Source organism: Ambystoma mexicanum, chromosome 6q (genome assembly GCF_040938575.1).
Source record: "Ambystoma mexicanum isolate Mex_15411 chromosome 6q, UKY_AmexF1_1, whole genome shotgun sequence".
In the NCBI taxonomy this organism is placed as follows: Eukaryota; Metazoa; Chordata; class Amphibia; order Caudata; family Ambystomatidae; genus Ambystoma; species Ambystoma mexicanum.
Window position 1 is genome coordinate 760,630,527 of NC_090937.1, and position 20,635 is coordinate 760,651,161.

The window sequence follows — 20,635 nt, forward strand, 5'->3', positions numbered from 1 at the left end:
TGGTCTTGGAGGAATGGAAGGGGGCCACAAGGACCTCCCAACGGGTGAAACCAATAATAGGAGAGGAGGAGAAAGGAGAGAGAACAGAGACCATGTGAGGGGTCCATATGTCTGGAGAGGGAACGACAAAGAGGATGTTGTGAGAGTCTATCTGGAGGAAGCACTGATGTGGGCATCAGCAATAGGGAGGCCCGGGTTGGAGACCAGGATATCCATCTTTAACTTTTTCCTTCCAGACATGGTGAGAGGGATAGGATAGCAGATAGAGTACCAGTTTGAGAAGATGGGGGAGATAGTGAGCACCAGAGGGGGTGCGAAGAGGCAAGAAGGGAGAGTGAGAAGCACTGCCCACAGCCGCGACCACAGGAAGCATCAGACGGGGTGGGTTTGCATAGGAAGAGGAACACAGAAAGCAAGCAGGCAATGCACCATTGGGGAACACTGGGACAGTGTGGATGGAAGAAAGGGGGGGGACAACGATCTGCAAAACACCCAGATTCGACTTTCCTAAAAGGAGGAAAAAGGGCCTCATTTTAACAACAGAAATGCACAAAAGTGACTTTCCTGGCGAGATGCAAGAGATGGTTAAAACAATACAGTTCAATGAGATGCTTAAGGGAAGTGCGATAAGAGTAATGAGGGTAATTGGAGGGCGGAGGGTCAGTTTAGTGGAGAGCAGTGATTGATGCGCCCTCTGACCGCACTGAACCTACCTGGTCAGTCACAGCAGGTAGACGACTGCAGGCTTCTTGATTCCCTGGCTGACACCAGCAGACACCATCTGGAACTGCTTCTGTGAGAGCTGTCCTTTGCCTCTGGTTCCTTCGCTGCAGAGCGCTGCAACTGGCAGTGGGGCTGCCCTAGAGAGATCACTTAGGTAGGGGTGCAAGCCCAATCAGGAGTCGAGGGAGGAGGGAACCAGGAAGCGGCACTGAAACAAGCCGCAGGCAACAGAAATTAATTAGGTAGCTCGTGCAGGAGCACAAAGAAAGCGAACACTCACTACGGCATTCCCAGCAAAGTAAATTGAGCCATGCTTTAATAGGCAATAGTAATAAAAAGGCGCACAGAGTATGGGTTGCTGCCCTAACCGGTGTCACAGGGTGGAAGGAGGAGGGAGGGGACAAGGGAACCAGGAAGCGGCACTAAAACAAGAAAGAGAAGGACATGCAATCATGGGAAGAAGTGATGATACTAGATGAGTTGGTCTTATACGCTTTAAGCGGGCTTAATTTTTTATTGGTTTTAGACAACTTTTATGAATGCTAAATTGTATTATATATGTGAATATGCAAATTAATTGTTGCTTTATACTTCTAATCTTTGGAAAAAAGCAAACACTCAGCAGGGCATAACCAGCAGAGGGAAGCAACAGCAGAAGGGTAGACGAGACCATATCCCGCAAGGGACAAACCAAGACCATAACAGTACGTAGTGACCAAAACGAAACAGCAAACCAGGCCGGAAACACTCCGAGGCTACCTGGAGCTAAGAAGAGTACAAAACCAAGAGAACGTGAAGAAAGAGTACTGGATCAAGGAAACTCAGTATCTATCTGGGAACACCAGGGGTGAGTGGCCAAGAGAATCCAGGAACGAACACTCTTAGACCTGGGGGTATCAAGACTCCCAATGTAATTCTGCATATCCCTGGAGGGGGGATAAAATATGATGGCTGGGTGAGGACATTGTTTTTTTTTTTAACACCACAGGACATTTGAGAGACATTTTGTTATTTGAGACATTCTTTGATTTTTGTGACTCAAGAGATATTTTCGTATTCTGGGGTTGATGGTCAGAAACCAGAAACCAGCCACCAATACTTCCCGGGGTGTAGTAACCCTTTACTAAGCCATAGCGTAGTATTCTTTAATCTTCTTTTCCATTGAGTATCACAGAGTTAGGTTAACTTAGGTGTTGGACGAAGTACTTATTTTATTTTTCCTGACAAGTATGTTTGTGTTATTTCATAGCATGGGGAACTCATCTTAGATGTAGGGACTAGAGCAGGTTATGTTTATTTTCTTAAATAAAATAGTGTTGAATTATGCCTCAGAGTCTGCCTCCTCTGTTTGACGTACCACAATTTCCATAGGGAATATACAGCAGCTTCACTGTGATTCTGTGGTATTTGTACTTTTAGTTGAACAACCTTTACTCGACAAAAAAAGTATACTGTGCTTCTGGCTGCTAGGACATGGGGAACATGCAGCAGATGCAAAGTGAGGCGTGATTGTGGGGCAAGTGTATTGCCTTGTGCTTCTAGGTTCCGTACCATAGAACACAAAACCTATGTGCTGTTAAGGCATTCCGGTGCTCACTGGCACAGTTTAAAAAAGAAACATAACATACAAAACACCTCCGACATTAGACCTTTGATATGGATGCATTTCTGTTCCCTTATTCGGGCTTCCTTTCAATCACCTTCAGTGCTTTGACGCAACTCAAGACCCTTTTGGAGGTACACAGTGAAGCAACATAATAACAGTATGCACCTTCTCTGTTTCATTGAATGCCTTCATACACCTCCACTCGGCATGTTGAAGTGGCAAGCCACAGGACAATTCGACAGATTAGTACATTGGCAGCTCCAGAATTATTACTCCGGAATTCCCATTACCATATTTTAAGCCTACAGATCTACTAGGGTTGCCCAAGGATGCTTTTGAGACCCTCGCGCACCCAACACTACCCTCCATCATTTAATACCCCAAAACTGACTTGAATAACTGCAAATTTTAGCGGATAGATCACATATTATGGGCAAACACAAATCCATACTGATACAAGCATTTAGCCTTGCATACCCCCTCCCTGCGTCTGCAAACTCCTTTTCCATTGCCCCGCCATCTTACTTCACCCAACTCATTAAGGCCTGGGGAACAATACACTTTGGACAAGGATTCAGCGCTCTGAAACTACTAGAATGGTAATTCGGCACAGTAATGATAATGATGTGTTATTTATATAGCGCCTTAATCCAAAGCGCTTTACATAGCACATATTTACATAAAATATCACCCAACCAAAATTGGTACTCATTTATCGATCTCGAAAGGATGAAAGGCTGAGTTGGCCTTGCCGGGATTCGAACCTGCGACCTGCAGATCATGGTCAGATTGCAGCAGCGAGCACTCAACCCGCTGAGCTATTTTACCAGCAGTACAAAAGCATCGTAGCATAATATGAGATGGGAACACAGGAGCATTTGGGGAACAACTTGGCATAGGATGGTCGTACCTGGACATGCCATGCTGTACCTTCCATATGGTGACTATGCCAGGCATATTGGACATTTAGTAGCATAAAACAATACCAGAGTATTTGGCAGTGAATTTGGTGGCAGCAGTTGGGCATGTGGAGCTTTGCCTTACATACAATGCCGAGAACTAGCACGTAGGACTTTAAATGGCCAAGACAATTGTAAAAGTATTCCAACTGCTTTAGAAACTAATTGTATTCATCTTGCGCTAATTATTTACTTTACATTAATCATATCACAATCAATGATCACACGATATCACTTCCTGTGATGCAGTCAGGTTCCCGGTCATGTGGTGTTGCTATTTGGGATCTCTTGTACTGTTGCATGTGATGTCACTTCTGCAACCACTGGCATTTTGGTGAATGGATGTCACTGCCTATAACTGTTTTTATTGAAGGAGCACCCAAGCAACAACCTAGATCATCCTTAACTGCCACCTGCAGCTACTACTGTTTCAGGCCCGGCTCCAGCAGGGGTGCCTGGGGGCCAGGACCTCCCAAGCCCACTCCCTGGCCCGCTCTAGAAAGGAGGCCTTGAATGTGGGACCCAAGGGAGTGGGGGAGTAGGAGTGTGGGGGGAGGGGGGGCTTTTCACTCTAAACATGCAGCTAGAACCTCCGAGAGATTGGCATTCTGAGAAGCTGCACTGCAGAAGGCCCAGCCAGGATTTGTTTGCTTGCCCTGGACAATGATCTATGCCTCACAGCTCTGAAAGCACAAACGACCAGGGAAATAAAGGGCCATTCACACATCTAAGTGAGGTAACACAGTTACTCAAGCACACTTACTCAAGCAGGCTGCCTACAACTATTTTCTCAAACCTAAAATCACAAAGTTAGTTTCTGTAATCTAAAGTATGTTTATTTCTTGTGGGAATATAGCATTTTTTCACATACATCATGCTTAATAAAATGATTAACTATAGCAAACAAATGACACATGATGGTGTTTGCACACAGATTTCTGCAGAAGGTGCATTAACCGACTGGGGGCTCTTACAAATTACACTAACGACCTGTAAGTGAAAACATAAGGTTGGCAGTAACACAAAAGCAATTCTGGAGGGGAGAGGAGTAAAATCAAAAAGGGATAGATACGAGGATTTCAATTAAACATTACCACTATCATTGCTCTGCACAACATTCCGCGCCATAATTCATTAGTATGTCAGAACCATTACAGAGGGGGACAAGCCATTACCAAATGACTCTTGGCTCTGCCACCAAAAGAAAGGTGCAGTTTAGTCTTTATTGCTTGGCTGTGTACCCTCTTTATTTTTTTTTTTGCACTGGAACACAAGCAACCACAGGCATTTTAGGTATTGTGTTCTAGCAGTCTAACAATTTGGGGAGGGCCGCTCACATTAGTGGCAGGGCGAAGGCTGATTTGCAGACAATGGTATGGAAGGCTGACCAGAGCAATGGCGGTGGTTATGATTGATTCAGAGACTTACATCCATCCTTTTTTAGTTTTGTCTACTAAGTGTAAGCCAGAACTCTTGTAGTGGAACACAGATGGATGGAGACAGGACGTGTGGAGAAACACACATCCGATGGGCACGCTTGGTCATTTACCCACCCAATGACTAGAAATAATTATGTGAATGCCTATGGCATTACTACCAACTACCTGCCCCCTCAACGCCAAAATGTACCCTTTGGGAACTCTTTGAGCAAGCTCTATCACAAAGTATCACCAAGCTCTGTGTTGAATAGGACCTGCCAGTTTTATGTCTAAGCATTCTTTTGAATGTTTAATTACTTAATTGTGTTTTATTGAGCTCCTGGTGTGACTAAAGTAGTTGATTTTATTAGAAATATCTGTGTCAATGCCTCTGTTCCTTGAACTGGAGTCCTGTCTAAAACAAGCAATCGCAAAGCCAGCAGTGTGGGCTTTTGTATAGTTATTACACAGACATTTGCCAGGCAATGACATCATATGCCCAGGTACTCGGACAGTTTCCCAGCTGTTACCATCTAATGGCCAGGTGGCACCTTTATGGTACAGTGCCTGGCAAATGCCTATCTATGTCTAATCGAAAGCTGAAGCTGTTGGCTTTGCCAATGCGTGTTGATTTCAGTTTGTCTCCCTAAGTGAAAGTCTATATGGCCAGGTGTGGCTGCCTTGTTTGCTATGCCTAGGGAATACAGCTGCACCTCACCGGTTTGCTCCAACAATGCCCTACATGAAAATGACATGGCTAGGATGGCAAGTATACACTTGCTTTCAGAACAACTTCTCATGCGAACTTGCCAGTGGGGTTCGAACCTAAATAGAATGCATTTTTGTCTGTGTGAAAGCCTAGTCTTCTCTGGCAGAACCTTTCATGATTCTAACTGGTAAGTACTGAATTGATAACCTCATAGTGTTTGAATAACTGGTAATGGCCAAAAATGTCGCCCTCACAATTACGACGGCCGAAAATGCTGACTTTTCTTTTTTGTAGACCCCCTTCCACCACATATATATGTGGGGGGGTATAGGATATTATATTAATAAGGGAGAGGGCTGCGGGGGGTCTTCCCCACGTGTATATATATATGGTGTAAAGTGGTTTTAAAAAAAATAAATAAAAATAAAAGGTCAGCATTTTTGGCCGTCGCAATTGTGAGGGTCGCAGTGATCACAGATACGAATAACTTAAGAGTTTGCATGCAAACAGAATACATCATGTGTTTTGTGGGTCTTGTTTGGAAAGTATGATGTAAATCCTGGGTGATGCATGTTTAGGCAGTGCCGGAAATGGAAATGATTTGCTGTGGGACCCCACCAATAATGGGGAGGGCAGTGGGTTGGGAGGAGTGTTACAACCTCCCCAACCCCCCAACCCCAATAAACATTTGCCTCTCTGAAGATTACTCATGAACACCTGGAAAATAACAAAAGAGAAGGACATTTTCTTTAATGCTGTGGGCAAAGTATAAAAGGTGTACAGCTTTTAAAATTAAAAAACAGTATTTAAATATGTCCTAAAGAGTGCAATCAGGGGTGGATTTAACATTTGGAAAAGGGACACATGCCCATGCCCCGTGCCCCTGCTCCGTCTCTCTCCCCCCAAACACAAACAACCAGAGATACACAGGCCCTCCCAGTGAGGTCTTATCGTTTGAATGTGTCTCAGCAGCAGATTATTTACAACAGTAATTGATCAGAGATGCAAAATGGTAACTGGCAACGACCATTGCTGTGGCACCTTTTGCTTAAAATTATATAATGTGTGACTGTTGGTCACTTGTGTCTTATTAGATTTCTTTTAAATTCTCATTAATTTCTATGCTGGAGCTTGTAGGCTTCCATTCAGGATGGGGAAAATGAAGCTACAATCACAGGGGGGTCATATTCCAAATCAAGCAGAGTGGAAAATGTGGCATTAAAACATTTATCACCACTTTTTATGTACTGCAGGATTTTGTCTGATGTGGCAGGCAAAGTTGGAGAGCAGATCATACTTGACAAGTCTGCCTGCTCTTGCAGGATCCCCTGCCGAATCCGATTTTGTATTCCACCAGCATGTATTTTTATGTTGGTGCAAAGCCAATGGATTCCTATGGAATCCGCCTGACTTTTACCCACTGGTAAAAGCAGGAAGATTCCAAAAGAAACCATTGTGGTCCCATAATCATGAATTGTGGGAGGAATTTACACTTTTCCAGACACATAGTGGAAAAGTGAAGATCAAAGGCGATATTTACCAGTGTTTAATGCTTTACTTTACCAGTACTTGGTGGAAACAATGCAGTTTTTTGCGAAAGACCTCCAAACAATTGTAAAACAGGAGTGGTGCAATTCAAAACAAAATGACTCCCTTACTCTTTTTCATCAACATGTTTGTACAGGGATGACATGGTCAGGCTGGTTTATCATGTGACTTTTTTAAGTAATTGTATAAAATTCAGTATTATTTTAGGTATTCAAAACCAAACTTGACCACATATTTGTACTAACATGAGCTTAGAGTATGCATAGTCAAGTATCTATATTTCAAGCCTGTCTCAGATTCTGGCTTTACTGATTAACCAAAGTGTGTTCCTGGGCAAATCTTTCAATCACACTGTCCCTTACGTGCCAAAATTAGGTGCCTCTAGAAGTGATTCAGTTCACAGTTTACGCTATTTCAAAAAAGCCTCAACCGTGTTTTAATAGATGGGCAGCACATGTGTCAGGACCTGCCAAGAACACACACAGCTTTCTTAGAAAATATCAGGCCACGTATTGAACGAAATTGAGAAATTCAATAGCATATCAAAGTAAACCTCAAACAAAAAGCCATCATGGACAATTACATATTTTAAAACCAGTATGTAAACAGTATGTACCAGACAATGAGGTACAGGGGCATGGCAGGGGAGCAAGGGCCTCTCCTCCCTGCAAAGCCCCACCAGGAGCGATATCAGGAAGCTGGAAACCCCTCGACCTGCACTGTCTACCTCCTGATCCCAATCCCCCTCAACCCTGGCTCTCTCTCCTGCATAGTAGCACTCCCTCGTGCACTCAACTCAATTAAAATGATCTTCAAAAATGCAACAAAAAAGAAATGTGCTTCGAAATGTCATTTTGTAAGAAAGAAGATGCCCTATTCCTTGGTTCGGTATTCTGGAGGGGTTGGGGGGCTGTCTTTTACAACAAGATGGCGGGACGACAATCACCTCCTTCATGGCCTGCTGGGAGTAGCCAGAGTGTTCAGGGTGGCATTGTTGAGTGTCCACAGTTTGAGGTGGAACAAAGACTGGGGGCCTCGCTGCTCAGTCCTCGCAGAGGAGGAGGAAGCATCACCCTTGATTCGCCCCAGTCAGGCCAAGAAAGACATGGTGGGTGGTTTTGGGTTAGGTGGGAGTGGAGGTAAATGGGAATGGTGGCCAGAGGGAGCTGATTGAAGGTGACTGGAGTGAAAGGTGAAGGAAAACTGAAGAAGTGGCTTTAATAGAAAGGGGCGAGCAGATGGCAAGGGAAGATAGGTAGATTGATGTTGCAACACTATTTTCCTTGTTTCTCTTTTGCTATGTACTGTTTTTAATAGAGCGGTGCAAATGTATTTTTGTCCAGATCGGGGAAGATTTTTTCTGGATCACAGATCTGGGCGATCTGCATTAATGCCAACACTTTGTTTAGGGTACTCATACACTCACACACAATGGGAATTGGGCCCCCCTGATCACAAACCTGCCCACCCAGATGAACATTCCTGGAGCCGGGCCTGTACTGTTAACGGATTATTCACTTTACATATGAAACTTCTGTCTATACTGCCCCACTTAATTTTCCCAGAAACATCCCTCGCCACCACCTGCTTACATGGATCTTTAATTACGTCATCCACCACTATTTTAAAGTACCCAGAAATGCGACAGCGTTGCACACCGTTTGACCTCTTGTAACGGTTTTGTTTGTAGCACAATGTTCCTTGGCAATTACAGACAAACATATACATTATTCCTGAACCACATCACTTAGTCTTTTGTATTTTTTACTTTCATTTATTTATTTAGACTTTCAAAACGAATGCTGTATAGATGAGATGTATACAAGACTTGCATGGACAAACTTAAGACATGCACGCATGACAGTAAATAAATACGTGGTGTGTTAATTTTAGCAACCAAAGGATGAGGTGGTTGAAATAAGAGGATATTACAGAAAAACTATTAGTAGTTATTATCACACGTCCCCTTACTCAAGAGTGGTGTCAATGTCCAAGCTGCCATTTGTGGGCAGGATAGCCAGGGTTCGTTCTGATCGGATATATTAGACCAAGGAACTGAAACTTGAAGCTCCCCAGATGCTCTGGACTACCCATGATTACTCACAATTGACTATGTTGCCTAGGGGTGATGGGAGTTTCTGTTCCAAACATGTAGAGAGCCAGCTGTTGCAGAGCCCTGCATTAGACCACCAAGCACCCTTTGAATGGCTTATATTGCAAGACAATGTTTATCCTGTACGTTCTATCTGCCTGGACCTCTTCAGCAGAACAGAAAGAAGAATAGAACTCCATTAAAGCCCAGCTTTAGATATTTAGTGACGTTGCAGAGCAAAGTTACTTACCAACTGTCAGACTGGGGAAAACGAAGTGTATACTGTGTGACCCTCCTAAATAAAGTTTCTCGGGCTGTAAGATCACAACACGCTGGCCTGTTCGTTGAAGAATGATTGGGGTGGTGCAGAGAAAAGTAAAGGTTAAGAACGATCTGAGCTTTAGAATTTCAATGCGCCTGACACGAGAATGAGAAGAAAATGCACAAAGAAAACAACGAGAATAAACATGTCACACCTATCATCATATTAAAGAGGCTTGTGTGAGTCATTACATAAAGTAATATGGGGAGAGGTTACTGAAAAAAACGGAAGCCCTCGAACGCAAGCACGGGTCTGTAAGAACTATTGGAATAAGTTGCTCCAGCAAATGTGTGGAAACACGTTCCTGAAGCAAACTGTACAATTCTTATTTAACCTGTTTGGGACTGCATAAACAAATTAACAATACTCAACATATCTGCAATCTGTTTGTTCATTTGCCATCCTTCTTAATAGGGCATAATTTTAATTTGAATACGTGTGATCGCACATTTTGCTGTTTAAAAGATACGTGACCACTAGAGAGCGCCAGATACTTTGCAAAAAAACATGCAATTTTCAAATAAATCCTCACATCTCTAAAGCAAGATGCAGTTAAATGGAAATTTGAAACGTGACAAACAGCTCTCTGGAAACGTTAATAAACTTCTCTGGGCTAGTTATGTTATCTTGCATTTGTATAGCACCTCCTGCCACAGGTTATGGCGTTGAAGCGCTTGGCCTGTCAGAGACAAAGGAGGCGTATGATAGAACATGCAAAGTGGTAGGGAGGAGTATAGTCAGGTAGCCAGTTGGGATGAGGGTGGGGGACAGATAAAATGCTCAAGAAGGCATGAGAAAAAGCTGGAGGAGCTATGCGTACATTTAGACCGAATTTATCGTGGGACGCTATGGTATTCTATAGGACACAGGGCTGAATGGAGCGATAGCTGGAAAGAGGTGTTTGGGGTATGTCTGGAATGTATTCACTCTGTTGAGCTTGTAATGGATGTTATCCAACATTTATACTGCACCCATCACCACCGTAGAGGTCTTACAGTGCCTGGCATTTTCTGAAAGGTGGCATATTTGCCACAGTATCGCCAGACCTTAGTCTGTGGAAAAGAAGTGGAGGTTTGGGAAGGAGGCGATAGGAAAGTAAGCAGAGAACAGAAAGACCAATATCAGAGATGAAAAACTATTGGATGAGTGGGAGGGGATATGGCTGCCGAAGTAGGGATGTGCGTTTCTCAAATGTAGTGAGTTATTAGTAAGCATGATAGTAGCATTCAAGAGAGTCAAGCTTGGTTTGGAGCACAGTTTCATTGTGTTGGCAATATCTAGAACCGATGAAGCATGTTACTTCATGTAGTTAGATGGAGAGTGGTTGCGTGATGGACTTGAGAGGTGTTCAGGCAGGCCCTAGTAGTGTTGAGGCTTTCACCAGATTTGTTTGTTAGAAACAAGCCCTTTATCAGGAGAAAGCACTAGGTTTGCCAAGCCAGCTGACAGGAGTTGGACGTGTATAGAAGTATTCCTGGGGAGGTCATGGGGGATGCGAAGAGAAGGGAAGACGTGAACATTAGGTTCTTTAAGCTAGGAGCTAGGTATAATTCACTGCAACTCAATAAAATAACATTCATAACAAAATAGTTCATGCGAGCTAGTCACGCTAGGAAGAAAACTACAGAGATGAACTCCAATACATACTAGATGCCCAAGAGCAGCATCCCCCAGATCAGACAGAAAGCAACCGCAAGGCGAGTTGCCTTCTCATTAACGCTCAGTCTGTGTTCAAATAACATCCATTAACTACTTTAGGGTGCTAACTCTTAGATCTACCCGATTAATTTAGTCAACAGCAAGGGGAAGGAAGAATCATGCTCAGACAGGATTACCTCGACAATGACACCCTCCACCAGCATCCCGAATATGAATCCAGCCTGGATTTTATTTCAAGTTTACCACAAACATTTTATATTTGACTAGGCCCTAGGCTAGTGACCAGGCATTGGTGGTAAATCACAGATGTTAGCGGAACAATAAAACAAAGAGGGTTTTGTGCACAGAAAGGGGGAGCCTAATCTACAATGAAGTAGTCGTCATCTTGGTGGGCAATGGCCTGTCAAGGAGAGCCTTATGTGATGTCTTTCTTGAATGGATATTAGATGGTTTAAACACGAATGGTGCATTGCTGCTTAATCTCTGTTATCTGAAAAATGTAAGGGCATAAGGACATACATACCACAATAGCAAGGACAGCTGATCACCTTTTCCGTCACTTTAAGGCATTGTAACGTACTTCTCATTAATGGCTACTTGTGTATAACTCGAATCTTACCAGGTTGTTGCTCCACCGGCTATCTTCAGAGGTGCGTTCACATACACACGAGTGCTGACCTAACATTGTTATAGGATTATAAAGTTGACCCACCTTTGTTTTTGTGTAGGAAATGGGTGGTTGCTGGTGAATGGGTAAGCTCATGGTGGTTTTAGAGTTCGAGAGACAGTCGCCATTTGTGTGTGAATCCTCCCTGCCACTGTCCTCAGAACGTTCAAAGTTATCACTGTCTTGGTCCATTTCCTCCTCCTCTTCCTCCTCCTCCTCCTCCTCATCCTCCTCCTCCTCACCACAAGCATGTTCTCCCTCGTCTTCTCGATTACCTGTTGGCCCGTCGTCATCCACCGAGATGAAGTGGTTGTTATTCTCTTCCACGCGCTCTTGCGGTGGGTCGGGCCTCTCATGGTGCAGTGGGCTAACACGGTCTCCATTCCTAGCAACGTGCGCCCCTTCCTGGTGCCTGTGCTGCTGCTCTTCCTCTTCCAGCACTCTATTCATCTGCTCCTCATCCACTTGGTTGGACGACGCATTACCCCTGACCGAGCCCCCAGTTCGACGCCTCTTGCTGCCCACAGAGAGCAAGTCGTGATTCATTTCCAAAAGCCAGCTTGCCACTTCTTGAACCTTGGCTATGCTGTCGGAAGAGGCAAAGGTCTTCACATTCTGTGGAAATGAAAACACAACGTTAACGCAACGTAACCATCAGCCTTTTCAGCTCTACTTCCTTAACTCTGCCCCTTTAAAGGGCTATTGGACACAAAATAAATAGCCTTGTGGCAAAGTCAGCAACATTCATTTACACTTAACTGCATACATATTGGCACTGAAAAATAAACTATACATGGAGATGTAAAATAATGGAAACTGCTGGAATGTGAGGTATTTGTAAACGTCTGACTCTCAAGTTTAGCAGTAATACAAGACATTGCTGGTTCAACCAAAGAAATTGTCAATAATCATTAAGAGGCATTTAATATTTAATGTCCTTCCCTCCGATAAGCATACAAGTTGTGCTTTTGTAGTATAAGTTCCTTTGGTTTTGTGGCCAAGTGCCGAGCCTTGAACACCAGCTATTCGTGTCCGGATGCCACTGAGTGCAGTGACCATTTTTTTAAATAATATATTTACGAAAAGATTATGTGCCCATTTCACGCGAGGACGATTTCAGCAAACAGCTGCTTAACGTCAGCAGTTGCGCCTGAATCATCCTCGTCCCAAATGAGCCGAGCTGGCTTTCGCGCCACTGTGGCCTCCCGTTCAACATTTCCAACTACTCTTGGTGTCAAATAAGAAAACAGTTAACAGGAGTAAAGTGCTTCCCACCTCAGCCGCAAGTTATCTCATCCAGTCAGAGAAGCTTTAAATACTTCGAGACCCAAGCACGCCTATCCTAGGGGATATCAGGGCTCGGGGGGCACACACGTAAGCCCTTCCAGAAACCAAAGACATTAAGGGATCCATGAATCTCTGGTCATACCCATATGTTGTCGGATCACAGGCCCGCCAGCAATCAAAGTAAGCATGGGTAAGGCATTCAAGCCCTCTAACGCCCTCGATGGAATCAGAATAATTAAGTGCCATTTGAAGTGCAACAGCACCAGTCCACAACGGGGTATTTTTGTTCTAGCATAGGTAAAGGACACATTTTAACAACAGCAGCCACCATATACAGCTGTATTAAACATGCAGGACACAGATCAATACCGTTTGAAAAGAGCATTTGCAATGCCAACAGTTTCGGCCTTTGTACAAGCATGGGAAAGGCACTTTCTAGGCAGAGGTGGAGTGGTATTAACTGGCCATTGATGGTAGCAGGTGCGAGTACCTGGGCATCGAATAGCAGTGGCTGGTAAAGGCTTAATACTTCTACAAAAGCCAAAACTGTTGGCTTTGCGGATTACTGTTTTTAATAGGACTTCAGTGAAGTACACGCTGAGTGCTTATAAATCGAGTGGCTGAAGGCAGACCTGGTAATACATTTTTATTACAGCAGTAGCAGGTTTACAACTCCAACTGGTATTTAATCAAAAGACATTTATAAATAAAATAAACATTTTTGGGAAAAAACGTTCACGCCCCTTACGCACACGAGTGCGCGCAGGGACTGACAGCAACGCCAGGACCCGGAAGCGCCGTCGAGGGACACCGGTTAAGTGTGTGCTTGTGTGTATTTATTTATTTTAAAATAAAGCGCACATACAACCTGGAGGCATTGAAGCACTGTTGCACATAAAGATCAAATACAGAAGTGGGAAGCATTGTTGGTCAGACAGTCGGGAAGAAGTGGGGGAGCAGGATTACAAGAGGTTGCAAAGAGAGGAGTTACATCCGTCAAAGAGGTTACAAGAGGTTGCATTGTGAAAGAGTTACATACGTCCAAGTTGTAAGGGGCAAACCATGAGATGGAGTGGGTAGTTGGCAGGGTGAAGGGGGTCGGGTTGTTTAGGTGGTAAAGGGTGGGTGGGAGTTACGAGAAGAGCTGTATTTTTAGGGCCTTGCGGAAGACCCAGTAGGATTTCTCCACCCTTAAGGAAGGGGGGAGGCAATTTCAAAGTTTGGCCGCCCAGCAGGGGAAGCTAGATCCTCCTGCTCTGCATCTTCTCACTTTGGGCACGAGCAGTCTGTCTGCATAGGGGGTCCTGGTAGGTCTGGTGGAGTGAGCGTTTATTAGTATGAGGTAAGGAGGTGCTGTACTAGTGAGGCACTTTTGTGCAATGGACAAAGTTTTGAAGTGGATCTGTTCCTTTACGGGTAGCCAACAGTGGTGCTGCTGGGGAGGGGGGAGGTTAGGGGGGCTGTAGCCCCAGGTCTTTTGGTTGTAGCCCCGGATAGAATCTCATGGTCTGCAACCAATAGGCCAGCTAGCCCCAAGACCCTACAATCCCGACATTAGTGTAGCCCTGGATCGTTTCCAGACCTAGCAACACCCCTGGTAGCCAATAAGCTTCCCTTCTGGCTGTGAGATGTGTTCTCATTAGGGATGTTTAGTGCTGCTCTCAAGGCATTATTTTGAATTGTTTGCAGTTTTCTGATATTGCTGGTGGACGTGCCTGTAAAGAGGACATTGCAGTAGTCTACCTTAGAACCAATCACAGCCCTGGCGATGGTGAGACAGTTGTTTTGAGTGAGGAAAGCCCTGGCTGCATCAAGGACTTTGGTGGGGTGTTGTATGTGCGTGTCATTTGGGTTGGGGGAGTCTTGGGAGGGGAGGCAGGTGTCCAAGGGGCAGAGGGAAGAGGATTTGGGGGGTGAAACCCTCAATTTTGAATAAATCACGGCAGGGTGGGAGGGAGCGAGGGAATGTCATTTTTTCACTTTGTGTAGGCCACCTAAAATCAGCTGGAAAAAAATTATATTTTTCTTAGGAAACCTACCAAACACGAAATTATGACATAGAACCCTCCAATTAAGTCATTAACTCAGAGAAGACGGTTTTGAAAAACACTGGCAGGCACTTTGAGTGCAAAGTTTGATGGTATGGCTTGAGTAAAGTGAGAGCAAAGAGTTCCCATGAGGAGGTGTTCTGGACGGGAGGGATAGGAACTGGGTGGGGATGGCCTTACGGATTAACATGGCCATGAGCAGTCAATGAGTGGTGTGGAGGGTCAAAAGGAGGACGCCGACACTCTGAGGACATGTTCCAAATGTTTTATTAAAGAAATAAAAATAAGTCCCATCTTTTCCTATCGCTATGGGATGTTCCCTACCTACATCTGTAACTAGGGTGCTTGTCAGTCATCCGTGAATGTCCAACGGATTACGTCCGCTGTCCAAAACTAATCTAACTAGCCCTACCACCATTCTAAATAAACTAACGTCAGCAGAACGACTTCCTTCTCCTGAGGATATTTCTTGCACAGATAAAAAGAGGGTTGTGGTTTTCGAGGGATGTTGCCATGAGTGAGCAAAGAAACAAATACCTTTTGCAACAGATCAATGGTCAGTAGTATCACTATCGTTTGTTATGCTAGGGTTGAGAGTTTTCTTATAGAGTGTACCATGACAACTGTATCCCTTTTAGGGTTTGTCAATTTTGAAATACTTTAGGGACTGGGAATGTTTACAGTAAGGCACTATGAGATCCTGTGAGTTGCACAGGATCACACACCTTGGTTAAATAAATAAGCTGTCATTTCAGCCCAGTCTGCAATTTCGCCACGTTGTTGCTCAGTTCTTGCAGTACAGCAAGGTGTCATTATTTGTGAATGTTTGACTTTAATGAATATAATACCGTTTCGTAGGCGTGGTTTGGAAAGCATCTGCATATATCGCAAGATCCCATATGACAATCTTTAAATAAAATCCTTTAGAAACATGTTATGCAAAGGGAGAATAATTCCAAAGAAACCCGATTTCTTCCTTCATCAAGGTAAGTATACAAGTCGGAAAACACCTATATATATATATATATATATGTGTGTGTGTGTGTCTAAAAAACATGACAGGGTTTTACTACTGCATTGTAAAGCTTTAAATACACTCAAAAGAAGAACAAGTTACTTCTTACCTTGTAACGTTCTTTCGACGGGATGCTCCTCCCACTTATTCCTTATCTTTGATAATACGTTTCCAGCTTGCTGGCCTCGGAAATGTTTTCTGTAGAGGGCGCTGCGCGTCGACGTCCACCGAGTCGATGTCCCTCGACAGCCACCGTATCGGCGTCGACGTCACCATGCCCATAAATAGCCACGCGCTGCGTCCGTTGCTCAGTTCCGTTTTGTAGCATAAGAAGAGTCATGCCTGAATTGGTTATTGACCTTGAAGGAACGTAAGCTGCAACCACAAGGGAAGTATTACTGCGGGGATGGATGGGAGGGGCGATAAGGAATACGTCAGAGGAACATCCCGTTTAAAGAACGTTAAAAGGTAAGAAGTAACTTGTTCTTCGAAGGGTTGTGTCCTCCGACGTATTCCTTATCTTTGATAGACTCCCATAGCAGTGGCATGTAATTGGAGGTGGGAGTAAGAATGTCATGTATCCCTTTAGGGATGGACCGAATGTAATACGGCTTTTCCAAATCTTGTCTCTTGACTAGTGGAGTAATCCAGGTTGTAAAATGTTGTGAAAGTATGTGCGGACGACCATGTGGCAGCCGCACATATGTCTCTGACCGGTAGCCCTCTTTGGAGGGCCGAAGAGGCTGCGATACCCCTGGTTGAATGAGCCCTAAGATTTTGGGGTGGCTCTTTCCCTGCCAGTTTGTAACATTCCAGAATGGCCAAAATAATCCACCTGGAAATGGTTTGTTTTGTTATGGGTAATCCCAACTTGTGACCTGAGTATCCTACAAACAGTTGATCTGCTTGCCTGATCCTAGCCATTCTGCTGATGTAAAAGCTTAGAGCTCGCCTTGGGTCCAGCCTATGTAGCCTTTCTTCCTCTTTCCCCGGATGAGGAGGTGGGTAGAACGAAGGTAAGGTCATTTTCTGAGTAATATGAAATTCAGAAACCACCTTTGGGAGGAAATTAGGCTTCACCTGTAGGACAACTTTGTCCTTGTGGAAAAGTTTATGTGGGGGTTTACAGGAGAGAGCTTGTAGCTCGCTCACCCTCCTAGCAGATGTTAGTGCTACCAATAGGACAGTTTTAAGCGTGAGAAATCTCAGTTAACAAGAGTGAAGTGGTTTCGAATGGAGTGCCCATTAGGAAGTTTAAGACTAAATTTAAGTCCCATAAGGGAACTTGGAATGGTTTTGGAGGATAAACATTAGTTAATCCTTTGAGAAATGTTATCACTAGAGGTAGTTTGAAATACGATGGTTCCTCCGCAGTGCGTTTGAAGATTGAAAGCGCTGTGAGATAGCCTTTTACAGTGCCAACTTGAAGGCCTGAGTTTGCCAAGTAGAGTAGAAACGATAACACTGTTGGTTGTACCACATGAAAAAGGGTTGATATTCCCTTCTCTACACCAGCTGCAAAATTTGTTCCAACGGCAGCGGTATAAAGACTTTGTTGCTGGCCTTCTGGCCGAAAGCAACACCTCCATGACATCATCAGGGAGATCCCAATCCTTGTACCTCACCCTTTCAGAAGCCAAGCGTGAAGGTTGAGGGTTCTGATGTCTGGATGGAGAACCTGACCTCCCTTCTGCGAGAGAAGATTCTCTTTGAGTGGGAGACGGATTAGAGGGCATATGGACATATCTAGAAGGTCCGGGTACCACGTTCTCCTGGCCCAGTCCGGGGCAATTAGGATCATGGTTTTCCGGAATCTTCTCCACCTCCTGATCATTTGAGGAATAACAGGGACTGGTGGAAACGCGTAAATGAGTGGAAACTCCCAGTCCACTACGAACGCGTCTCCTAGAGCTCCTCTTGGGGGAAATTCCCTTGAACAGAACAGATTGCACTTCCTGTTGGTGCTTGTGGCGAACAGATCCACCTGAGGGGTTCCCCAAAAGGCGAAGATCTCTTGAAGGACTTCCTGAGCGAGCTCCCACTCGTGGGAGACTGTGCTCTGCCTGCTCAGAGCGTCCGCTGTCAAGTTCTTCTCTCCGGCTAGGTGGACTACCGATAGAGAGATTCCTTCCTGAATTGCCCAAAACCAGAGCTGCATTGCCTCTCTGCACAGTGGCAGTGACCCTACGCCTCCTCTTTTGTTGAGGTAGTGCATGTCCACCGTGTTGTCCATCATTATCAGGACATTTCTCCCCTGTACTGGTGGTAGGAAAGCTTTCAGCGCTAGTCCGATCGCTCTCAGCTCCAATAGGTTTATGTGTAGTCTGGACTCTGATGGACACCAACGACCGCTGATGGTCAAGTCGTTGGCATGGGCTCCCCACCCCGTGAGTGAGGCGTCTGTGACTACTGTTATCTCCGGTCATGGTTGCCAAAACAGTTCTCCTTTCAAGATGTTCTCTGGATAGGCCCACCATTGAAGGTCGCGGGCTATCTTGTCCGGAATCCGGAGGAGATCTGTCATTCTCCCTGAGAATTGCGACCACCGAGTTCTCAGTGCCCACTTAAGAGATCTCATTCTCAGGCGAGCCTCTGGCACAAGGAAGATGCAGGATGCCATGAGGCCTAGCAACCTCAAAGTCGAAGGCTGGGAGACGTTGGGCATTTTGAAACTTGTTGACCATCTGCAGAATATCTTGAGCCCTCCCCTCTGGTGGCGAGGCTTTTCCCAGGGAAGTGTCCAGGACCGCTCCAATGAACTGGAGTCTCTGTGATGGTATCATCTGTGACTTCTTTAAATTGAGGGGGAAGCCCAGTTTGTGAAGGAAGTGGCAGACATAATCTAGCTGGGTCTGAGCTTGTTCCGAAGATACAGCCCTGATCGTCCAGGTAGGGGTAGACGTGGATCCCTTCCCTCCTTAGACTCGCAGCCACTACCGACATTAGCTTGGTGAAGACCCTCGGGCGGTGGTCAGCCCAAATGGCAGAACTCGAAATTGATAATGAGAGTCACCAATTGCGAACCTCGGGTATTTCCTGTGTTTGAGATGGATTGGCACATGGAACTAAACTAAACATCCTGAAGGTCCAGAGATACCAGCCAGTCCTGGAGCTGGAGGGCCTGAAGGATCTGAGAGAGAGTTACCATCTTGAATTTGTCCTTCCTGAAGAACTTGTTCAATTCTCGTAAGTCCAGGATGGGTCTCAGTCCTCCGTCCTTCTTTGGTATGAGAAAGTAGGGGGGAGTACCAGCCCTTGTTCCTGTCCGCTACAAGTACCGGTTCTATGGCACCTTTCTCTAGCAGGTCTATAATTTCCTGCAAGAGGAGCGGATCTGGAACATTTAGAGAGCTGTTCCCCGGTGGATGACTCTGATGGATGTGTAGAAAGGGTAGGCAGTAACCCTGGGTAACTGTCTCCAATGCCCAAGCATCTGACGTAATAGCCTGCCGTTCCGTCAGATGGTGAGTTAACCTGCCCCCTACAGGTGTTGTGTGGAAAGACCTCAGAGTGGTTTGGGGGCGTCTGATGCAGATGCTGAGGGTAAAGAGGCACCTGCTGCGGTCTTATTACTTTTGACCCGTCCACCTTGGGTGGATCTCCTTTGGCCTCTTTGAGCCGGCTGTCCTCTGCCTTTCCCGAATGCGGAATAATAGCGAAAGGACTTTCCTCTTCCAGAGGTTCCTGGGGGTCGTAAAGGTGCTGCTTTAGATGTCTGCAACTTTTCCAGACTGTCATCAGCCTTTTTTCCGAATAATGAAGAGCCGTCAAAGGACATATTCAAAAGTCTGGCCTGTACATCTGGAGCAAAGCCAGACTTTCGCAACCACGCATGGCTGCGGATTGTTGTACTAGCCGCCATGGCCCTGCTGATACTGTCAGCGGAATCGATGCCAGTTTGAAGTGACTCGCACATGGCATCTTTGCCATCTTTAATAATGTTAAGGAAGGCTTCCTTTTCCTCTCCTTCGGGTATGCAGTCAGCCGCTGATGAAGCACACTCCGACAGTGTGTGACTGAACCTGGCGAGCGTACAGGTGGCGTTGGAGGACTTCAACGCCATACTACAAGCAGAGAAGACTTTCTTTGCCATAGAATCGTACCTCTTGTCATCTCTATCCTGTGGGACAGTAGGGTAAGAGGTCCTGCTGCTTGATGAAGTTGCCGCTTGGACCACCAGGCTCTCTGGAGTCGGGTGTTTCGATAAGTATTCAGGGTCAGCTGCAGCTACCCTATACTTGGCTGATAATCTTTTATTGACAGCAGGGATAACTTCAGGAGTTTCCCAATTAGATGTAATCTTTCTTTGTAAGGCTGCATGGAAGGGGACCACAGGATCCTCCTGTGGACCTTTGTCTAATATGTCTGTCAGGTCATCCTGTTGAAAAACAGGCGAAGGCGCAGACCAACCCATGAATTCAATAATTCTTGCCATCAGGGTTCTATAGGGTGTTTCGGCATGTTCCCCTGGGTCTTGCTTAACAAAATCCACTTCTGGGGAAGTGTCCAGCCCACTTGCCTCATGTAATGACTCCTGTAGGTCTTTCAACCTTCTTTGCTCAGAGGTGAAATCCTCTGAAAC

At 45.2% G+C, this 20,635-nt stretch overlaps 1 protein-coding gene across 4 annotated transcripts in view; it reads right to left on the reverse strand.

Moving 5' to 3' along the window:
• Positions 1–20,635, reverse strand: part of FBXW7 (F-box and WD repeat domain containing 7) — a 1,581,903-nt gene that overhangs the window by 757,789 nt on the left and 803,479 nt on the right. For all 4 annotated transcript variants that reach the window (XM_069631275.1, XM_069631278.1, XM_069631277.1 and 1 more), the window contains one exon: positions 11,749–12,318. In XM_069631275.1, the coding sequence (XP_069487376.1) occupies positions 11,749–12,249 (501 nt within the window). In that variant the 5' untranslated portion in view covers positions 12,250–12,318. The remainder of the gene's footprint in view (positions 1–11,748; positions 12,319–20,635) is intronic.